The 23,730-nt window shown below is 36.0% G+C and overlaps 1 protein-coding gene across 9 annotated transcripts in view; it reads right to left on the bottom strand.

Moving 5' to 3' along the window:
- Nucleotides 1–668: 668 nt before the first annotated feature.
- Prune2 (prune homolog 2 with BCH domain) overlaps nucleotides 669–23,730 on the bottom strand; it is a 266,156-nt gene continuing 243,094 nt past the window's right edge. For 2 of the 9 annotated variants that reach the window (XM_046459424.2, XM_046459423.2), the window contains exons 14-20: nucleotides 23,402–23,533; nucleotides 21,857–21,943; nucleotides 16,420–16,518; nucleotides 13,069–13,104; nucleotides 12,503–12,541; nucleotides 7,937–7,984; nucleotides 669–4,089 (exon numbers count right to left, since the gene is read on the bottom strand). In XM_046459424.2, the coding sequence (XP_046315380.1) occupies nucleotides 4,059–4,089; nucleotides 7,937–7,984; nucleotides 12,503–12,541; nucleotides 13,069–13,104; nucleotides 16,420–16,518; nucleotides 21,857–21,943; nucleotides 23,402–23,533 (472 nt within the window). In that variant the 3' untranslated portion in view covers nucleotides 669–4,058. The remainder of the gene's footprint in view (nucleotides 4,090–7,936; nucleotides 7,985–12,502; nucleotides 12,542–13,068; nucleotides 13,105–16,419; nucleotides 16,519–21,856; nucleotides 21,944–23,401; nucleotides 23,534–23,730) is intronic. The other 7 variants (XM_058583989.1, XM_058583988.1, XM_058583991.1 and 4 more) reach the window with 6 other exon arrangements.

The raw sequence follows: 23,730 nt of genomic DNA, 5'->3' as shown, positions 1-23,730 counted from the left end.
TCTGCTTTTTCCCTTACTTGGGTTGAGGACAATTTCCATTGAAACTCATTCCTAAGTCACGAGAACATGCAATATCTCACTTTTTGTTAAGCAACTTATTTTTTTGGCTGGTCCAACAACTTTCCAGGAAGCAGAAGTATCATTTGATTAAGTTGGGGCGGGGGAATAAAAGAAAAAAAGCACAATGGTGATTCCCAACTCTGATTTGGCCTGAAAGTTATGAAATTTTAAAAAGAAAAACACTTAAAAATAAGAGAACATTAAAATGTAGTTTTGAGGTATGTTTTATGGTGCAGGGGTCAAACTGTATCTATGCTAATCATGCACTCTACCACTGAGCTATACCTCCAGCCTGAAATATAATTAAACAATAAATATCTGCCATGAAAAGGCAAGGGATAGAGAAAGAAGTTGGTATAATCGGGTAACCACAAAACGTGGAGATATTTCCAAGGTAAGAAATGCCTTACCCCAAGGATAAACAATACATTTGAAAGTGTAGTGGGTCAAACCCTGAGACGTGAAAGGCAAAAATAAGGGGAGAGTAAATTTGGTGACCAGGAAGGCCAAAATATATACAGTTCACTAGTACTGAGTGCCAAGGTAATCAATGACCAAATAAACTGCTGCAAAGATTCTGGCTGACTCAAAGAAAGCAAGCCATAACATGTGGAATCAATTTTTATTTCCGCATTATACAGAGAGATTATATAGATACATTGTGTCATTACATATTTTATATTATTAATGCACACAATTTGGGGAGAATTTATTTATTTGCCAAAACAAACTCTAATAGATACTTTTATTCAAAGCAATCTGATACATGGTAGAAAAATCTTTAAATATATAAAAGATTAATCTGTGCACATCTAAATGTTTCTAAGGGAGCAAACTACTGAGGCATTGTGATAAGATGACAATTGCAATCATAGTACTGTAACTGAATCCTTAAAATGATATCTTAATGAGAAAGGCTAGGAGCAGTGACTTCCACAAACATCTGGAGTATACCTTAGAGACTAACCCTATAAAACATTGTATGGCTTCAACAGGAACCTCAGGGTTTTCTTCCATTACCAGCTATTGCCTTCAAATTTTCTCACTCCTTGACATTATCTTCTGTGCAGATTTTTGTTCTTTCTCTAGACCAAGAGTTACAGAAAGAACAGTTGCCACTTTGCATAAAAACAATACTTTTGTCCCCAGTAACCCCTGGGTTCACTTAACTACAAATCTATAGGAAAAGTGCAAAGCAGTTCTCAGAAGTCAGAACCAAAGCAAGAATGCTCAGAATGCCAAGAGCCAGAGAGTTGAATGATGTGAGAGTTTACACCTGTCTACCTATCTGCTTAGGGACTGTTTTTTTCAGGATTCACCTAGGATTCTATTTACTTGAATTGAATTTACATGGTAGCTTTTTCTCTAACACGTGCAATTAAATTAATCTGTCCATTTAAGATCGTAAAATAGCAGGTGTCTAACATCAAAATGGTTTTGCAGCCCATAGAACAGCCCAAACAAAACCACTGATTGGGAAAGGTGCCCATAATTTCTGTGTGGGAAGATGAAGCTTCAAACAGCACAATCATTTGAGTAGTTAGTTGTTCATAAACAGGCTGGACAAGTTCAAAGAAAATGTGAAGGGTGGGATTGTTGCCACGTCTGCTTGGCTGTAACAAGAGCCCTCTATCAATAGCTCTGTGTTCTTGGGTTTCCACCACAAAGCTGAACACTGGATTCCTCATTACTTAGAGGTTACACATGACTAGAGGACCATGTGGTACATCTTCCAAAAGGGGACAGAGCTGAATGGAGTGTTCAGCAGGTGACCAAACCAGAATATTAGGTAACTGTACTAAGGTCAACACCAGATTCTGGGGTAGGCATCATTTGGGCTTCCAGAAGTAATAATTGGGCTATTAGAGATGGTGGGCTTTGGGGGTTTTCCTATTGGGCTAGCCAAACTTAATCAGGAAACAGATCCAAAAGACCACAAAGTTTAAGATGGTAAGTTGAAAGGGATCGAGAGGGGGGAAAGCAGATAACTATGGAGGCTTCTGGAGGAAAGATAGTGGACCTGTGTCTTGGTAAGGTAGGAAGGAAATAGACATGAGGGGCAAGTGAGGTCAGAGGAGCTCAGGTGCAGGTGCAAAGATGACTATTTCAAAGAGGACCAGGGCTCAGTGTCCTGGAGAGCTCTCTTCAGTGAAGTTACCACCATGACACTAAGGCAGACCACCCCTCTCTCCTCTTCATTTTTATTTCTTCCAGTTTCTTTTTTAACAGTCCCCAGTGGACTAAGAATGGCTTCCAGGGTAAGACAAGGACCTTGGCAACACCAGCAAGTAGCTCAAAAGGAACCTTTAAGCACATTTCACTTTGAGACTTAATTAAAATTAAAAGTTCAATTAAAACTTGGACCATGCTTTTGTGCCTAGGATTCCTTGTCTTCCTCAGCTGGCCATGTATTTTAGTTTTCAAAATAAATAATAATTTATTTTATTGACAAAATTAGTTTTGCAGTCTCATTCTTCCATTCTGTTTAGAGAAATTATCTAAATTCAAGTGGGGTGTGGGGCACAAAGTAGGAAAAGATATTTGGTAGAGCAAGGATCAGTAAACTTTCGCTGTAAAGATGGTAAATATTTTTGGCTTGGTTGCCATATGGTTTGTTGTTAACTACTCAGCTCTGCTGAGGTAGTGTGAAGGTAGACAGTAACAAAACAAATTTGTGTGTCTGTGTTTCAATAGCATTGTATTTATGAATACTAAAATTTGAAAAATTTTCTTATGTCACGAAACATTTAAAAAAATTTATTTTTCAGCCACAAATGTGAAAGCCATCCTTAGCTTATGGTGGTGCCCCAGATTTGGCATAGTTTGCCAACCCATCTGCTGGAGGCCCCAAATATTTGAAATTATATTGGTATTTTAAGGGGCATAAAAAAACTATAAGGAACTATTTTATAAATAATAGAACATACATTTCATTTTAATGTTGTGATCCAATTTGAGTATCTTAAAGCAGATCACTTTTTTTTTTCAGTGTCAAGGATCAACCCAGGGGTGCTTAACCACTGAGCTATATCCCCAGCCCTTTATATTTTTATTTTGAGACAGGGTCTTGCTAAGTTATCTATAGCCTCACTAAGTTGCTAAAGCTGGCTTTGAACTTGTGATCCTCTTACCTCAGCCTCCCAAACTGCTGAGATTACAGGAGTGTGCCACCATGCCACTTTTTTAATAAGCATGTGAGAGGGAAATTCAGCAAATTGGGTTACCAAATAATTTTTGAGTGGGCTACATTAGATGCCCAGTTTGTGGACTGAAGCACAGACAGCTGCTAAAAATTCAACATTCACCCCTAAGTGTCACAATATGAAGGTCTTCAATACTCGTTGGAGAAATGTTTTTTTTTAATCAATTCACCTAAATCATGATACCTAAAATAAAAATGATGTAAGTTAGAAACTCTACTTTCCCTTTGAGAAGCTAATGAAGAAGACTCATGTGAACAAGAACACAATGGGCACTTAGCTGATGGTGGTTTTATACTTGTGAATGGTTTCTGGCTGTCCTAAGCAGGGTAGGAAATTTAAAGGTGGGATTATGGGGAGCCACTTTCTTGGGGAGAGTTGAGCACTGTGTACTTTAAATCTAAAGTGTTCATCACAGAGAAATCCAGCTAAACTAGGGAAAGAAATCCACATACGCTTAACAGTGGATTTAAGTTCTCTTATTGGTAAATGCCAGACTAAGGGACCAAATACCACTACAGCAAGGGTTAAAACACTGAATTGGAAGTTCCTACTTTCTTGCTAAGGTTCAACTAAAATCTTTGAGGCACATAGTTGGCAAAATAGGAAAATACACACAATTTCATAAAACATGTTAAGAGTAAACAAATTCTCCTCCTGTTTTTCCCCTTAGAAATTTAGAATGGCACCAGGTAGTGCAAAGTGGAAAAAAGTAACATCAGCCCTGTCTCTTCTAGGTAGATATGTTTCAGCAGAACCACGAAGCAAAAAGCATCCTCATCCCCCAGCCGTGGCCCACTAGGGCTTTTCTTTCAGCTTCAGGTCAATACTGTGAAGAGAAGAAAGCGAGGGAGAAACAAGAGAAACCCAGTGAGAAATATTCAGGAATGAATTGGGTGGCATGGGTTTGCTATTTTCCTTAAAAGACTTACTGAAAACAAATCATGCAGGTTTTTTTTTTTTTTTTTATACTAGAACAATCTGGAAGAACACAATTCTCCTCTCATTGCCAAGCTTTTCTCTAAAAGATGGAATTTGTTTATTTTTACAGCAATGTTTCTGGAAGCTTTTTATGCCTTTTCAGAATGATCCAGGGAGGTAAAAGATCAGTGTTGAGGCTCCTTCCCAAAGTCAATTTGGACAAGGAACATTACGGCATTTTGGAAATAAAGGATCTGTCACCTTCTAGTAAATGCCCTTTCTTCGTTGTCTGGTTAATTCAGCATGAGCCTGGTCATGCTGAATGTCACTGAGGTCCAGTACAAGGGACCAGGTCATTGGGAATATTTGTTTTTTTAAATGCTCTCAAGGATCTGACTTGCTTTCTTATCTGTAGAGTTTTACTTTGGGATTGTCATTTTTCTATCCACTGTGCTCCCTCCCTGTATGCTTTTCAAACATACTTTAACCAAACAGGTTATTTAAAAAAAAAAATCTTGTTTATGCTCTAAAAGCTATTTGTGACTACAGTTATCCACAGAAGTTTGTATTAGGTTTGATTTGGATGACTGGAATTTTAGTCTTTCATTCATGGAATTGACCAGCTTCTCTCACAGGCCAAGAAGGTATTCACTTAGCCAGAATGTGAAGCACAGTTGTCTGGAAGGTTTCAAGGTGGGTGAGAATCCTTGAAATCATTCTGTGAAGAAGTGCATGGTCACTTTGTTTCACCTTCTGCCCTTAACAAAAATCTGAGCCAACACTTATACCACAATATCCAACTCCAAACACATTTTGTTGTTGTTCTGACTTTTTTGTAAACCTTCTGGAGTTTGATTCTTCTCTTCTGTTTCCAGTAATCAAAAAGCTAAAAGACTTAATTTCTCCAGTTTATGGAAGAAGCAAGAGATAGTTAAAGGTGGACAATTTTCTTAAAACTTAATACAAGAAACTAGAAACTACCCTGAAGATTGTTTTTTGAGATAACTGGTTTTTTGTTGTTGTTGGGGAGCTAATGAAACTAACAATGCTACTTATTTAAGTCTCACCAAATACAACCACCTTTGATTATATAATGTTTTCAATATATATAAAATTATAAAAGTCATGTATAATATACATATATATACACATATTAAAATTATGAAAGTCATGTGTGAATAAATAAAATTCAAACCTAAACATAAAGGAGATAAGCACTGATGCCTATTTTAAAATCTAATGTTCTATTTGGATAAAAAAATTACTTTGAGTCAGAATTGAATATAAATGGAGTGTTCCTCAGATGAGCTTAGTTTTCTATCATCAACTTTGCAATGAGACAGAACAACCTTCAGATAATTTTATGTGGTCACATTAGTCGATTTAAATGAGGTTTTGACAAAGTATCTGTGGATCTTGTTTAATGATAAAAACATTGGTGTTTTATGCAGGAAGAGGGGGAGATGGGCATGTTTCCCTTCTCTTTCTCTCTCTCTCTGAGCACAGTGAGGGACCACTATAGAATTAGCACACATTTCATTTTATTCTTGGCCTGTAAGTTCCTTGGAAAATCCTGTGCCCATATGCAGTTGATCAGTACTACACAAGGTATAAAATGCTTCCACACAGGATTCTTCCCTGGAAGAACAGAAGCCTGGAGTGAATGAAACCAGAAGAAGGTAAATGAAGCCCCTCATTCTAACACTAAAGGAAGCCAAAATCCATGGCTGGAAGTCAGGGGAGAAAAAAAAATTTTTTGGCTCATCTGGGACCTCACCATATTTATGGTGATCATGTGTCCCAGTTGAGGCTTGTGAAAGAGAAGACTGACCAAAAGGAAAGCCCTGTAGGAGAATATGTTCTTTTAAAAAGTGGGAAGTGGGGCTGGGGTTGTGGCTCTGTGGCAGAGCGCTCGCCTAGCATGCATGAAGCACTGGGTTCGACCCTCAGCACCACATAAAAATAAAATAAGATACTGTGTCCACCTAAAACTAAAAAATAAATATTAAAAAAAGTGGAAAGTGTCATTAATAATTTGCAGCATTCCTCCCTTCCCCCCACTCTCCCCCACCCTGGAATGAACCCAAACAAGAAGGAATGTTCTACCTTCTTCCCAACCCCAGCAGCCCCACAGACCAAAAGAAGCAAACAGACAAGGCAGGCAAAGGAGTGGGTAAGCCTGAAGATGTAGCAGCAACAGGGCAGTGAGTGACTGGATCGTGCCTTCCGCAAAGTTTGTTAATTGCAGAAGCTGTTAACTCATCAAGGGGGTGATGTTCTGTTAAGGAAGGAAATGTAGCATATTTGCAAAATGTATCATGGTGGACTAAGGGACTGAGATATGTATGCTTTGCAGAATTTCATGTGGTAATTTGCTTGAAGCAATTGCTGCCATCATCTCAAAAGGTAGGCCAAGAGTGACCTTCAGAAAAATAGCTGCATGATTTACAACATTTGTTCTTTGTGTCCTTTTCAGCTAGGACTTTCTCTCTCTGGAGTTTTGTTCCTAAACTTCCTTTAGGCTAAGGGCAGCATGGCAACTGTAGAGCTACTGCACTATGATCTTCCAACTTCTCTGTGGACCAGGAGGGGGAAAAAAAGGTGACAAGAGAGACACACTTAAATTTGATCTTTACCTCTCTTTGATTCCTGGGAACAAGGACAATGTTAAATTCTCCACCAGTCAAACTAAATTAGGAGCCCATTATTGGTAGTCAGGTTCTCTCTGAGAGTATGTTGTGACTACCATTTTTTTCCCTGAAATTGACCTGGCTACTAACTTTATTCTCTTAGGTGAGAGATGGCATAGCCATTTGTACATGTAGACCACCTTTTTCTGACTTATAAATCACTACCTCTGGATCTGAGTTACCAAGGTTCAAATCTCAGTTCTGGGTCTTTTTTTTTTTTTTCTTTTGGTACCAGGGATTGAACCCAGGGGCAGTTTACCACTGAGCTACATCTCCAGCCCTTTTTATGGGGCTTGCTAAGTTGCTTAGGGTTTCACTAAATTGCTGAGACTGGCTTTGAATCACGATCCTCCTGACTCAGCCTCCAGAGTCATTGGGATTACAGGCATGCACCACCATACCTAGCTGGCTCTGGGCCATTTTTGTGACTGTGAAACATTTGTCTTGTTAGATAATCTGTCTATGCCTCTATTTCCTCATCTGCAAAATGTACCTCAGAAGCTTATACAGAAGATTACAATCAGATACTGTAGATGAGCTTTTATAGAGTTTGGCACATGGTATGAATGCAATGCGTGTCAAATTTCTATTTCTCATAGAATGGGAATCATCCAATTAGGTCATTCCTGAAGTTCCATGCAGACTCAACTGTTTCTTGGAACTTGCAAAACAAGGATACTTCTTCCCTATCCACCAAAATATTGTTAACGTGGAAGTCCAGTTTTCAGTAATTAAAACAAATGATGTCATTCAGAAAGCAGAGTTGCATTCCTCTTACCCAACTGTTCTTACATCTGGCCCCAATATTTATGTTCTCTGCACTTTTGGATTAGAAAAACAGAATTCACATAAAGACTTAGGTTGTCCTTACTGGTGATCACAAATGAGACAGCATGAAGCTGGCAAGTTTCTCTTGAGTTTCTAATTTCAGGAATGGAGCACATGAAAGCTGAACATCTAAACGGGCTTTACCCAATCCTGGATGCATTTTTTGTTTGTTTGTTTTCGGAGCCCCACCATACAACCACAGGTAACCACATAGCTTTATTGATGATGAATTCTTACTCCTTCTCCATAGAAGACATTTCTGGATCATTGTAAAGGCAGCTAGTTCTGAGTGCAAGGAAAAAATAGGAAGTAGTCAACATTTTCTCCACTCATACTGCTAAGTCAGCACAACTGATTTGGGGCATTTGAAACTGTTTAATGTGGTCCCATTGCTATTACTGAGCAAATCTACATCAGAGCAGATGATGAGATTAAGCTGTGACTTTTTCCACATTGGTTTTGAAATACAATAATTGCCCATGATTTAGAAACATTAAAAGAAAGACTTAAAAATGTCAAATACCTGCTGTGGTTTTCTCTGGTCTGGTCATTTTTCCTGACTTTTTAAACCTCTTATTCAGTGAACATAATATCATAAATTTTATTTGTACCCCAAATAATCAAATATTTTATACACAAAGGAAAATCTCTCTCATGCAGCCTAATTTTTGTTTACACATGAACACAGTTAGCTTTCAGTTTTCATACGAGTGAGGATTTTCCAAGACACTAAAAGAAAAAAACATTGGTGTCAGAGGTATCCTTGAACACTGATCTCTCCATATAGCTGAGCTGTGTACAGGTAATCCTAACACTAACCTAAACCAGGTGTGTCCAGGAGGAAAAATGTAATCCAATAACATAATAAAGTGAAAGTTTTTGAAGGTGTTTGTTTTTTGTGTCATATTAGCTGTTTTGATAGTCCATATTGGTGCAATTACTGTTAGCAAACTTTGAGTTTGCTTTATATTAATTTCTGATTAATACTTTGTATAATTCAACTTTTACTTTTCTTCCACCTCTGGTGTTGTTTGTTATTAGCAAATATCATTTGAAGGGATTCTATGATCCTTTTTAAAGGCAAGAGTTTCTTTCATAATGTGAATAGTTTTACAAGCCAATTTATCTGTTTGCATATAAGAGGTTCAGTGATAAGACTAGTGGGTTTTTTGTTTGTTTCTTTCTTTCTTTTCTTTAAATGGCAGAAGGCTATTTTCCCCAGGCAGGGTAGTGGCTTTCCTCCTCATTCTCCACCCTTCTTGCTGGTGGTCTGGTATTTTTATAGAGAGTATTTGGCAACTCTAGTGAACAAGGATGGTCAAGAAAGTGTTGACAGTGTGCTAGGAAAACCTAGCAAAGCTGGAGTGAAATCAAGAAAGGGCAGTTTTCCAAACCCAGTTGTTCTGCTTTTTAATTTAGAGTAATCCAAAGAAAACAGCAATTTGCAAACCATTTAATTCTGTCACTCTAAAGAAGGCAGATGGATTCTTCTCCATTTGCAAAATAAGAATAGGTCTGTGTGTAGTATATCCTTCGGAAGTAGTTTCCTTCCTGTATAGATCTAAGGTTTTAAAGAAAAGATAGGTCAGGCTGAGCAAATCATTTTCTGAATGTCAATGCTACTCAAATTGGCATGCTATTTAAATGGTAGTGTGTGTGTGCATGATAGATTCTGTTAGAATAAAAATTATGTCATTTTGAGGGTTTTTTTTTCATCTGAATGGATGTTAATTCGCTTTAAAGAAAAAGGACAAGAGTATTGTAACAGTTAACTATACTGTTGATAAAATTTCTAAAGCAAAAATTTGTTTTAAAATGCTATTGGAAAGAAGCAACACTATAGACAGATAGGGTTTGTTCTTTGATAAAATATATGTTTGCCTCTGGTTAGAACTAGACCGAAGCTTTCTAACATGGAAAGTCAGAACATATCTGTCAATAGAAAGAACCTGGGTGTATCCGCCTTACAACCAAGATATGTAGTGATCATGTTTTCTGGACCCCAAATCATCCTATAGAGTTTGTCCTAGGATTTGGGAGCAGCTGCAGGGGCTCAAAGGTTGTCAATGTAATTGGTGGCCAAAATTGCAGGATTCTGAGGCTTTCCAATCACTGAGGGGGACAACGGAATACAGTGCTTTCTCCTTACAATGCAAAAGGGCAAATATTTTTCAGTTTCACTATCAAATGAAACAGGAACAATTGGTGGATTCTTTCGAAAAATTGCTATCTACTGCATCCAAAGCAAAAGCACAAACTGCTAACATCTATCAAAAAAAAAAAAAGTTTTTGTTTTGTTTTAAACTTAGCCCTTTATTTTAAGGCAGAGACCTACAGTATAAGAATCACTGGAACCACCTGATTTCAGCCCCACCTGAGACTTGCTGAACCAGAAAATCTCAGGATGACAGCAGGAGACTGTTTTAATAAGTGCTCCAGGTGACTGTGATGTACAGTAAAATTGGGGAGCCACTGTTCAAAAGTAATGAACCTACTTTTATGTAAATGCATTAATTTTTGCAGCATACATTTATTGAACTCTCAGGCATGATCAATGTGCTTTTTTAAGAGGGAGATTGAGGCTTTTCAGGGCCATTTAAAATATTTAGGTATTTGAGAGAAAAAGGAGAAAGCTACACAATGAAACCAAAAATAACTGTTTTACTATGGTAGCCAAATAGGAAGAGTAGCAATATGGAAGGGGGGGGGAACCTATTGAAGGAGGCAAGATTTCATGGCAATAATGAAAAAAAAAAATGACAATATGACTTTGTAATAGGTTTGGCTGGGAAATTATTGATGTCTCCTCTCGATCTTTTATTTTGAAAATGGCTCCTTGATTTCATTAATATGTTATCCTCCTAAAAGAGAATGCATTGAAGTTTCTTTCTGGAGGAACCTCATGACACAAACCAATCGAGTGCATATAAATGCTATACATTACACCAACACGTGGTTCCTAGATTCCTAAAATCTTCCTTCCACAACTACTTATTTGTTATAGTTGAGATGGAAAGTAAGAAGATTCTGTTAGAATAAAAATTATGTTATTTTGAGGGTTTTTTTTTCATGTGAATGGATGTTAATTCGCTTTAAAGAAAAAGAATAAGAGTATTGTAACAGTTAACTACACTGTTGACAAAATTTCTAAAGCAAAAAAACTTTCATTTTTAATACAAAAGATTCACACTACAGGCAAATAATTCTATAGGCTACTTACAATAAAAATGTGTTACAGAAAAAAAAATGTCTAAATAAATTGTATTAATGAGGAATTGGTATTTATTTACAACAAAGCAGTAAAACTTAATTATTTAGATCATATTCATTTAGAATTTATAACTGTTTGTAGACTTCCTGCTTTCATACTCTGTTAAAATGAATGCCTGCTGTAAAAATCAACAGTGTAAGCAACATTTGAAATGGGGAAGCAGCTTCAAGTACTTTACTTAGTGTGGCAGGATCTCCAGAGTAGCACTTATCTACATTTAACATGAAGCTTCAAAATATTTCTTTGTAACTTGGAACAAGAAAAAAAAGATTGGGTACTTTTTCAGAGGAGCTTTGGGCTGACTCTAGGGCTATTTTATAGCTCTGTAAGGGCAGAGGTTAACGATTGGGTACTTTTTCAGAGGAGCTTTGGGCTGACTCTAGGGCTATTTTATAGCTCTGTAAGGGCAGAGGTTAACTTGAAGATTTATGACCAGCAGAGATGCAAATACTTTCTGATAACCCAGTGTTACAGTTTTTTGCCCTACTGGACATTAACCAGTTTTGTATTTAACCCAACAACCTTATCAAACATTCTTTTGTAAATAGCCTATATGGTAGTCCCCTCTTATCTGTAATTTCTCTACTAGCAGTTTAAACACAGTCTGAGAATATTAAATGAAAAATTCCAATAATCCATGAGTTTTAAACAACCTTTATTATATTTGTTTATTATTGTTGTTGTTAATATTGTTATTACTAGTTATTGTTAATCTTCTATTCTGCCTAATTTATAAGTTAAACTTTATCACAGCTATTTTATTATAGAAGAAACAGTATATTTAGGGTTTGATGCTGTTTGTGCTTTCCAGAATCCATGGAATGTCCTGGAACAAATAAGATAATAATATCCGGCTGATAAAAGGGAAGTACTACATATCTCTAATTTTCCAATGCTCTTCAAATTGACTTTAATACTTCACTAGCTCCCAAATTAAATAATTAGTTTAATAAAATCATTGGAATGTGTTCATTTTATATTCTCATGAGCATTATGACTTTTACTTTTTTGAATATCATACCTCAACAATAGTGAGCAATGACTTTTTTTTTTCTGCATTTTTCAAAATATCATGGAGGCTCTGAGTTAAGGAATGTTTCCAAGTTACTAAATAAGGTGGTGCTGTTGTTTTAAATCTTGGAAGGCCATAAAATTGATTCTACAAAAATCTTCCAAATTTTAACTTGCTATCATTTCCCCCATAAATAGAATGTGTGAAGTTCTGCTCACAGTCATCTGATGTCATATCCTATGTGGTAGTGCCTGTGACAATTCTTTTGTTATGGTGTCTAGAATTGCATATTAAAAAATTAAACAGTGACAAATGCTTTCCTTAAGATAACCAAGATCATGGGGAAAAGACTGTAGAAAGAAAAGCAGAGATTGCATTTACCATGGGAGAAGGACATTTTTAAAATGCAGCATTCTTATCAGGATGCAAAAATAAAACACCAAGCATGCAGATTCTTCCCATTCATTCCTGAAATCTAAGCCAAAGTCACACCAGCTGCTAAATTAAAACCAAGTCTTACTTAGCTGCTTCTGAAGCTTCTCTCAGTTCTTCATCCAGTCTGCATGAGCAAAAATTACCGATGTAGAAAAGAAACAAAAAAGAAGCACGCAGAGCATGAGAGAATCACCCAGCAAAGCAGAGCCAAACATAAGTGGTGTGTGTTTGCTTTTAAGAACCATCCTCTGGAGCATCAAGACACAGTTAAATATGGCGTCATTTCCTCCCATTGGGCGTTCGGTGTGGGTTACCTTTGCAAATTCCTTCATAAAGGTATATGTGAAAATTGCAAGGGGATCATAAACATGCTGGCTGAATAAAGCTGGAAACATCCACATCAATGTGTTGGAAACAGTTAAAGTTAGCTTGCAGCCTGGGCCAAGCCAAGGGTGTATCTGGTTTAGTAGGTTTCAGTTGCAGATCAGGTTGACCTCAACAGCTTTACACATACAACAAAGAACAGAAATGGTAGACAAAGGACTGATACAACAACCTCTTGCTTTGGTAGCATGTTGAGGTCACCCAGGAGTAAAACACTGGAGTGCACACACAGGGGGTCCAGCGTGAAGGTTATCAGGAGATTTTTACCTCACACTTCTCTTATAAGATCTCTCTTCATCGTACCTTATGAGATAAAAACGGATGCCATGAGGAAAATAAGCAAATGGATGGAAAAATGACAGGTAAATGTTTAAAACTGTGAGAGAAAAATTCTATCCAAATAATCATCAAATTGGCTTTTGGGAGAAAACTTATTTTCTTTAGATGTAATCAATGAGTTATAATTTAAAAATAAACACTGTCAATCCTCACTCTTTGTGGATTCCATATTTGAAAATTTACCTGTTCACTGAAACTTATTTGTAGTCCCATAGTCAACATGTGGCACTTTTTTGGTCACTTGTGAATACATACAGGGTGGCCAAAAGTTTGAGTCGCCCAGTATGCGTGCACATCGCCAACTGAGGTCATGTAGGTGAGGTTCTGCCTTCTTGAGTTTCACACTGTAAACAAATGTCTTTTTCTAGTTTACTTGGTGATGTATTTTCCTCACTTTTGTTCTTTTGTTAGTGATTTTGCTATTTTAAATTTCCCCCAAAATGTTGTGCCGAAAACGTTGCCTAGTGTTGCTGTATACAAGAAGGCTGTGACCTGCTTCACAGAGGATATATGTGTTAGAGAAGATCTGCTTAGACACATGTTGTAGTGCCTTGAGTTCAATGCTCATGAATCAACAGTATATACTAATAAGGTATCTTTAAACAGAAAAATACATAAAATAAACTAATATTTTGATTGGGTTATAAAAATGTTGTGACTGGAGACTTACAGAAATGTATTTTCCCTAGGAATAATAGTTCAGTATTTACTAATTGGCTACAATGATTTTATGGAACCTAATTGCCACAAATAATGAGAATTAACTGTAATCAGTTGATTAATCAATCAAATCAATCAACCAATCAGTCCCATTCCTGGTTGAGCAAATTTTCCATCATGTAAGCCCTTTGATGATAGACTCTATCCCAGCTGAATATTGGTCATGTGATTAGCTGAGATCAAGTCTTTTGTACGTTATTTAGTAACAGAAAAATGTTATGGCTTGTATCATTTGAAAACTGCATAATGTGAAAACAAAGACCAGTAACAGAAACAGCAGAAAGGACATCCCAGGGAGATGGATTACAGAAGACAGAAACACGGACAAGTGGGAGAACATCCTGGCTGCTAAATATCTATCTCCAAAAGAAAATCTTTCTGAATGGGACCTTTCTTCCTGAGGTACCTTTTCCCACATTGAGCCCTGGAGAACTGATATACACAGACAAATTAAAACAGCCTTGGTCATATTTAACTTTTCAATTAAATTTCCCCATACGGCAGTGAGTATCCAAAAGCAACATGATTGTAATAAATAACATTCTAGATTACCAACTCTGCCAGGTGGTTTCCTGAATGTTTGAAGTACACTGTTCTCATTCAGTCTTGAGGACCATCCCATGATGAATGAATTACTTTCCCATTTTACAGATGCTGAATTTAAGAGTCAGATAATTTAGTAGGTTGCCTGAAGTCTCAGAGACATTGAGAAATAGGAGGGAAGCTTCAAATCTAATAGCCTCCAAAGCCCATTCTCTTTTCATTCTATTGTCTCTCCCACACCATGGACGCATTACCTTATTTACCTGGAAAATGACCAATGGAAGAGAGAAATGTCATGTCATCTTTTACAAAGAAAGGCAGCATTATAGGAGATGCATAGCCAGCACTTTTTAAATTTAAAGAGTAGCAGTGAATTTTGGATATGGGCAGCAGGCCAAAGCTGTGAGGTGTGCTGGTTGTGGTAACTCTCTGATGTTATTGAGGATTAAAGCCGCCATTGTTAGGATATTACAAACACTCTGCTTGATTCAGCTGAGTCCACTGACCACTATAAGTCCATCAGTATCCTGTATTTATGCTGATTTGGGAGATGGAGAAAAACCAGAATGCATTTATCTACTTCTAAGATTTGAATTTAGACGGACAGCTTAAGGGAGATAAGAAATTTACCATAATAAGACATGGGAATTTGGGTGCCAGGCTGACTTGGATTTGAATTCTAGTTTCATCTCTTTCTGGTTCCTACTTATTCTTTCCCAAAGTAAGTTCTTCTTCTTCTTCTTCTTTTTACTTATAGGTGGATACAATCCCTTTATTTTGATTATTCAGTTTTTATTTTATGTGGTGGTGGGGATGGAACCCAGTGCCTCATGTGTGCTAGGTAAGCATTCTACCACTGAGCTACAACCCCAGTCCACAAAGTAACTTATCAGGACCATCTATAAAATGGGGGTTTACTATGGGAATTAAATCAATGATATAAAATTAACTCCTTTATGGCAGGCACATCATAACCTAATAGACATACGTTATTTAGGTTTTATTTGTGTGTGTGTGTTTTGCTAGGAATAAAACCCAGTGTCTCATGCATGCTAGGCAATCAATCTACCACTGAGCCACAACCCCAGCCCTAGACACACATTAAATGAGAATCTTTTCCTTCTAGTTTTTTTGTTTGTTTGTTTTAAATGAGAGGACTGTTTTGGAGCTCAAATTGGGAGGAAAGTTTTGGTTCTATCTCATTGAGGAAGCTATGCAATATTTGTCTTTTTTTCTTTGAAGTGATGGTGAAGTCCCTTTCAATTCCAATCAAATCAAAACTGGTGAGTCAGATGCAGTGGAAGAAAAAAAAAAGGTACACAAAAAGCAGTGGTTCTTTGCAACAACATAAAAGATAGGAAATGTTCATTTTCAAGTGTCTCCAATTTAACATCCAGCTCTAAGTACTTGTTTCATTAACTTTTACTCTTATTTTGGAGCAAAGCTCTGAGACCTTCAGCACCCATGCTTTCCCTTAACAGGCTGCCATGTTACTCTGTACTGAGCAAGAAAACCACCCTACCCACCACTGGGCAAATGCCCTCTGCCTTCTTATCTTGTACCTAAAGGGAATCATGGGGGAAAAAAGAGATTTAGAAGAAAACAGAAAGAGTTATTTCCTTGTATTTTCCTGGAGTCTTACAGACAAATTTCTTCATATAAGACAATAATGAAATCCAAACTATGCTAAGATCCTACTGTTTATGTACAGAGTGGGAATCACAAGTAATGAATACACTGGTTAATATTAAATTTATACTTTCTTCAAAGTGAAAGCAGAATTCAAGGTAAAAATGAATAATAATTAATCATTCCAAAAGAAAATTATGTAAAGAATGATCTGAAAGAACAGTAGACTATAGTTTATGGGAAAAACTATACATATTTGATAACATTTAATATTTGTTTTAAATATGCAACACTATTTCCCCACTATTCAAGAAAGGACTTATTTTCCATCCACTTCTTCCACAAATATACTATTTCTTACCAAAACTTCAGAACCATCAGACTTACTTGATGATACTCTCTGGAATATGGATGCAATCCATTGGGATCAGCCCGCTGAGTTCTGATAAGCTATTAACATATTTAATTTTACTGCTGAATTTTGAACTAAAAGAAAAAAAAAGAAAGAAAAACATTATCATTAGCTGCTACTTCTCCATTCTAAAGTCATTGTCTCTTCTTTAAAAATCTTTTTTGTTTGTTTGTCTGTTACTTTTCTGGTGCTGGGAATGGAACCCATGACCTCACATATATGAAGCAGCACCCTAACCCTCTGATCTACACCCCAGTCCCCAAGTTCTGATGTAACACCTTGGCCCAGTATTTTAAGAAGAAAGCTTAACACTATTTGAATAGTCATCATGGGTCAGACACTGTTTTGCTGTTGCCACTGTTTTCTATTTTTTTAACTTGACAAGTAAAAATTGTAAATATTTATTGTGCACAACAAGATGTTTTAAAATGTGTATGCATTGTGAAATGGCTAAGTCAAGCTAATCAACATAAGTATTACCTCACATACTTATTGCTTTTGGGGGTAAGAACACTTTAAATCTACTCTTAACAAGTTTTTTTTCTTAGTAATTTTAAAAACTAGAATGCATTGTTATTAATTACAGTCACCCTATTGTACAATAGCTCTCTTGAACTTATTCCTCCAATTATAATTTTCTATCCTTTGATGATTTCCCAACCCTAGTTCCCAGGGACCACCAATCTATACTCTATTTCTGAGTTCAACTTTAGTAGGTTCACATACAGTGGTCCTTTACTTGCTATGGAGAATTGGTTCTAGGATCTCCCCCAACATACACATACTTCGGATGTCAAAATCTAATGATGCTCAGGGCCCTTACACAACACGGTTATATGCAGTATTTGCATATAACCTATGCATTTCTCCCTATATACTTAAAATTATCTCTAGATTATTTGTAATACCTAATACAATGTAAATGCTATATAAATAGTCGTTATACTGCATTGTTTTAGGGAATGATGATAAGAAAAAAGTCTGTACATGTCCAGAGATACATTTTTTTGTTGTTGTTTAATTTGTTTAATATTTTCAATCTGCAGTTAGTTGAATCTGCGGGTGCAGAACCCATGGATATAGAGGGCCGATCATATAAATGAAATCATGTCATATTCAGCCAGGAATTATTTTAAGTGATACACACACACACACACACACACACATATATATGTATATATATCCACTTATATATTTTTTTCTATAGCCTAGAGAAGTAGGTACTATAATTATCCTTTTGTCAGTTTTTAAGGATAAGGAAGCTGAGACCCAGGGTCTCACCATTAGTAATTGGCAGCACTCTGGGGAACAGAGTTTATGACTCCAAAGTCCACACTCCTGACCACTCCTCACATGGCTTCCCCACAGCAGCTGCCTCTCTGAGTAGTCACTGGATTATGTTTTCTTTGACTTTTTGCTTGTTTATTTGTTTTTAACAAACAAAAATTGTATAATGAGTCTTTTCATTATCTACCAAGGTTAATAATATTAATAATATATGTAAATATATATGTATATATTAATTAATATATTTATTTATATATGTAAATATATGTTAACAATATATGTAAACTCAATTTTGTCTTAATTTTGTAGTTTTATTTTAGAATACTTTTTTTTCTTCCATAAATTTTATTTTTCCATATTTTTATTGGTGCATTATACTAGTACATAGTGGTAGGATTTGTTATTTCATATTTGTACATGTGTACAATATAACAATAAAATTTGATCAATATTATTCCCTAGTATTTCCCCATTCCTTCCCCTCCTCCCACTTTCTGATACTTTCACTCTACTGATATCTCTTCAATTTTTTAAAATTTTAATTTGTTATATATGACAACAGGATGCATTACAATTCATATTACACATATAGAGCACAATTTTTCATATCTCTGGTTGTTTTCATTTGAAAGTTTTAATTTGTAAGTTTTCATTTGAAAGTTCAATCCAACATCAAAAAAAAATGTGTTCCAATAATTGGATTTGAATTACAAACAGCTTGCATCTAAGCAGGTTCATTTTAGACATGTGTAAATGTATAAAAAACAACTTGGAAGGATATCAGTGAAACTAACTGATAAGAGAATTTGCTTCTGGGGGATTGGTAACTGCTGAAGGAAGAATTTAGTCCTACCTGTAATAAGAAGATGCATTTCTGAAGAACGTGTTTTCTAATATTTGTGTAATTGCAAACTTATTTTTAAAATATAAAAATTCCAGCTGAAAGTGAATTTGCTCAAGGTTCTAACATTCTCCATAGTTTCACATAAACACACCTCCCTAGTCTATGGGATTGTGCTGATCTGGGTGCCAATAGCACTGTCACACGTGCTTTTAGCTACTGTGCATTCTGGTAAGAAGTTTTTTCAAAGCTTTTTTATTTTTTCTATATATCTACCTTTAATATTTTCCTTAAGGTTCTAACCCTGGGCCTGTGGACTATGACTTCTGGACAACCTTCCTGTCCATAAAGTCACTCCTATCTTTCTTGTTAAATCTTGGGCAAATCCACATCACCAGTGATAGACTACATTAAGCATCTTTCTTGCTTTGGAGTGTGTGAATGAAATTCGGGTTTCTTTTGGTTGTTGTCTGTTGTTTGCAACGATATGGATCCAACCAAGGGCCTTGTGCATGACAGGCAAGCACATTACTATTGAGCTACACCCCAATCTTTAAGTTCAGATTTTGCTAAAGGCTGAGTGGATAATCAAGAATCAGGAAAGAAATCATGCAAGGGGAAAGCCTCCAGCTCCGGGGGTTTGCTCCTTGGAATTCACAGCTCTCCAAACATGTTTTGTTCTATCCTGTTTGGTGTACTTGAATCTCTTCTTCCTGTTTTCAGCTAGTCAATCCTGGCAGGGTGTTTCAGTTGCATCCTGTATTGTATATGTTTGCTTATCTGCCTATTTCCACTGCTGTATTTTGAGATTCTTGGGGACAGCAGCGAAGCTGTGTAAGTTTTCCAGTATATAGAAGACCATTAACTCATTCTTTAAAATGAATTTGCCATAACTGAATACAAAAACATATCAAAAAAGATAGTGCACCATGAAGTAGGGTTCATCCCAGGAACGCAAGGTTGGTTCAACATACGGAAATCAATAAATGTAATTCATCACATCAATAGACTCAAAGATAAAAATCATATAACCATCTCAATAGATGCAAAGAAACCATTTGATAAAATACAGCACCCCTTCATGTTCAAAATGCTAGAAAAACTAGGGACATCAGGAACATACCTCAACATTTTAAAGGCTATCTATGCTAAGCCCAAGGCCAACATCATTCTAAATGGAGAAAAATTCAAAGAATTCCCTCTAAAAACTGGAGCAAGACAGGGATGCCTTCTTTCAGCACTTCTATTTAACATAGTTCTTGAAACTCTAGCCAGAGAATCAGACAGACAAAAGAAATTAAAGGGATACACATAGGAATAGAAGAATGAAAATTAGCACTATTTGCCAACGATATAATTTTATACCTAGAAGACCCAAAACATTCCACCAGAAATCTCCTAGAACTAATAAATAAATTCAGCAATGTAGCTGGATACAAAATCAACATCCATAAATCAAAGGCACTTCTGTACATCAGTGATAAATCCACTGAAAGAGAAACTAGGAAAATCACCCCATTTATAATAGCCTGAAAAAGAAATACTTGGGAATAAACTTAATGAAAGAGGTGAAAAACCTCTACAAATAAAAGTACAGCATGCTAAAGAAACAAATTAAAGAAGATCTTAGAAAGTAGAAAGATCTACCTTGTTCTTGGATAGGCAGAATTAACATTCTCAAAATGATCATACTACCAAAAGCACTATACGGATTCAATGCATCCCAATCAAAATCCCAATGACATTCCTCATAGAAATAGAAAAAGCAATCATGAAATTCATCTGGAAAAATAAGAGACCCAGAATAGCTAAAGCAATCCTTAGCAAGAAGAGTGAAGTTGGTGGCATTACTATACCAGACCTTAAACTATACTACAGAGCAATAGTAACAAAAACAGCATGATATTGGCACCAAAATAGACTGGTAGACCAATGGTACAGAATAGAGGACACAGAGACCCACCCACATAACTACAATTATCTTATATTAGACAAAGGCGCCAAAAATGTACATTGAAGAAAAGATAGTTTCTTCAACAAATGGTGCTGAGAAAACTGGAAATCCACATGTAACAAAATGAAATAAAACCCCTATCTCTCACCATGCACAAAACTCAACTCAAAGTGAATCAAGGACCTAGGAATTAAACCAGAGACTCCGCATCTAATAGAAGAAAAAGTAGGCCCAAATCTGTATCATGTCGGATTAGGCCCCAACTTCCTTAATAAGACTCCTATAGCACAAGAAATAAAACTAAGAATCAATAAATGGGATGGTATCAAACTAAAAGGCTTCTTCTTAGCAAACGATACAATCAATGAGGCAAATAGAGAGCCTACAGAATGGGAGCAAATTTTTACCACTCGCACATCAGATAGAGCACTAATTTCCAGGATATATAAAGCACTCAAAAACCTTAACACCAAAAAGCAAATAACTCAGTCAAAAAGTAGGCCAAAAAACTGAACAGACACTTCTCAGAAGAAGATATATAATCAATCTACAAATACATGAAAAAATGTTCATCATCCCTAGTAATTAGAGAAATGCAAATCAAAACTAAGATTTCATCTCACTCAAAGTCAGTATGGCAGCTAGTAAGACTACAAACAACAATAAGTATTGGTGAGGATGTGGGGAAAAGGCACACTCATACATTGCTGGTGGGACTGCAAATTGTTACAGCCAAATATGGAAAGCAGTATGGAGATTCCTTGGAAAACTTGGAATGGAACCACCATTTGACCTAGCTATCCCAGTCCTCACATTTGCTCAAATTCACTGAATTAAAAGCAAGAATCCTCACATTTGCTCAAAATACAACTCTTGAAATGGCTGCCTGGACTCTTTACCTAATTTTGGTGACATATATGATATTTGTTCAGAAGAAATGAAACAGAAAGACAATACTGTACCTGGTCAGTATTTATTTTCCATTTTCATATTATTCTGCTTTCCTATCTGTTATAAAATAACATATCATTGAAAAAGTTTTGTCTATTTCCTTTTCTAATGTGGCATGGAAGTCCTATCACTTCATGTTCCATGTTCATAGGAAGCAATTTAGAGGTTGTGTTTTACAATAAACAAGGGGGAATATTAATATTCAAATATTAACTCTTAATTAGGGACTCCTGATGTGTAGAACAAAGTATCTTTCCAGGAAAGGTTGAGGCAAAATAAATTTTCCTAAATACTCTCAGCTTATAAATTATTTTTATATAATAATTTATATACCTAAAAAAATCTACTAGTAGTGCTTTTACTAGAATGATAACTGTACCTTATAAAAGGTCGTGTCACAGCAAGGATTGTTCTGATGAACCAAGAAGGATGAACAATGATGAATGATTTCAAATTTTTGCGCAATCTATTTTGAAGAAACAAAAAAAAATACCTATTACTCTTAACCCATTTTCAGTGGGAATTAAATAGAAAATAAATCCCCAAATAAGAATATCTATATTCTTATCTGATGGAAAGTACAAAATTGCCACGATTAACAAAAAATGTTTTTCAAGACATAATTTGAAACAAATCTCATTTTCCCATAGAAATAAATGTAAAATAGAACAGTAGTATTATTGGAGTGCATACATCTATAGTCACCATGGTGTATTTTGTTAATGATGCTTTTCATTTTTGTCAATATTATCTTTACTCTTTTGGAAAAAAATGTTTTGTTTTGTTTTTTGTTTTTTTGTATAACAAGGATTGAACCCAGCTGTGCTTAGCCACTGAGCCACATCCCCCTCCACCTTTTTAAAAAATTTTTGAGACAGGGTTTTGCTAAGTTGCATAGGGCCTTGCAAAGTTGCTGAGGTTGGCTTTGAACATGCGATCCTCCTCCCTCAGCCTCCCAAGCCACTGGTATTACAGGTGTGTACCACCAGGCCCAGCTAAGAATGCACTCTTAATAACAATTTTGACAATTTATTTAATCTTAGTAAGTCTTGTTTTTTTTATTCTTTTGTTTAAAGAAAATTTACCATTTTAACAATTCTTGGTCTTTGCGCACATTTTTTCAGCATTTGTAGCATTATATTATTAACATTGGTATCATAAAACAGGTTTGTTTCATATATAACTGGGCATTCTCATGTTCTTATACAAGGGGATGTAATACATACTAGATATCATAAATTTGTATGCTTATTATATCAATTTTCCTGTACATGGCAATAAAATGTTTTTTCCTAATAAAACCAGTAGGGGGCTGGGGATGTGGCTCAAGTGGTAGAGCACTTGCCTGGCATGCGCAGGGTACTGTGTTCAATCCTCAGGACCACATTAAAAAAAAATAATAAAGATGTTGTGTCCACCAAAAACTAAAAAATAAATATTAAAAAATTCTCTCTCTCTCTCTCTCCTAAAAAAAAAAGTATGGACAGAAGTATCTCAAGGACACAAAAGCACTGGATACCTTGAACTGACAGTGAATACTGAAACACGAGCACAGTGCTATGCAGACCACCATTGTCCCAGTGCACGAAACAGCAACCAATTCACATGATACCACCCAAGAAGCTCAGGTACTTTAACTGATCCACTCAAGTCACATATCTATTGGCAATAGCACATGCACAGTTTAAAATAGACTTGGTCTGTTGAGTTTGACTCTATTCACAAAATCTGGGAAGGTTGTACTTTATTTCAACTTTGAGGTGTCAAGTGACACTTTTATTAGTATTTCTATAATTTATTGCTTTAAACATGCATAACTCCATGTTTTTAAAATGTGACTGCATATTTGGTAGACTAAAAAGAAATCTGATATGAGAGCTGTTGAAGGAGTCGACACACTAGTTAAATAATGGAGTCCACATACCGTCTGTCAATCATCTGGTAGCATTTCTTCATCCAGCCAAGCCCTGGCATCTTCCTTCTTGGGGTAGCACCATTCAGATACACAATCATGTAGTCTTCAGCTACCATCAACTCTAAAGTACTTATTACATATCTGATCACAGGAAGGAAAAGGAGTTTTTCAGTTTCCACGTGAAGTATTTCATCCTGTTCACACCATAATTATGTAACAAATTACAGAGTGAATGACATTTTAGTAGAGTTGTGATTTATTACCACTTTATCTCAGGAACAATGCAATTACTTAAGATCATTTCTCTGAGGGTACTACTCATTTCTTTGTATGGTTAT

The sequence above is a fragment of the Marmota monax genome, unplaced genomic scaffold, assembly GCF_021218885.2.
Source record: "Marmota monax isolate L192 unplaced genomic scaffold, Marmota_monax_Labrador192_F-V1.1 WCK01_AAM20220418_F8-fsc00059, whole genome shotgun sequence".
Lineage (NCBI taxonomy): Eukaryota > Metazoa > Chordata > Mammalia > Rodentia > Sciuridae > Marmota > Marmota monax.
The sequence above is the reverse complement of the archived record's forward strand: the minus strand, read 5'-3'. Positions and strand labels throughout refer to the sequence as shown.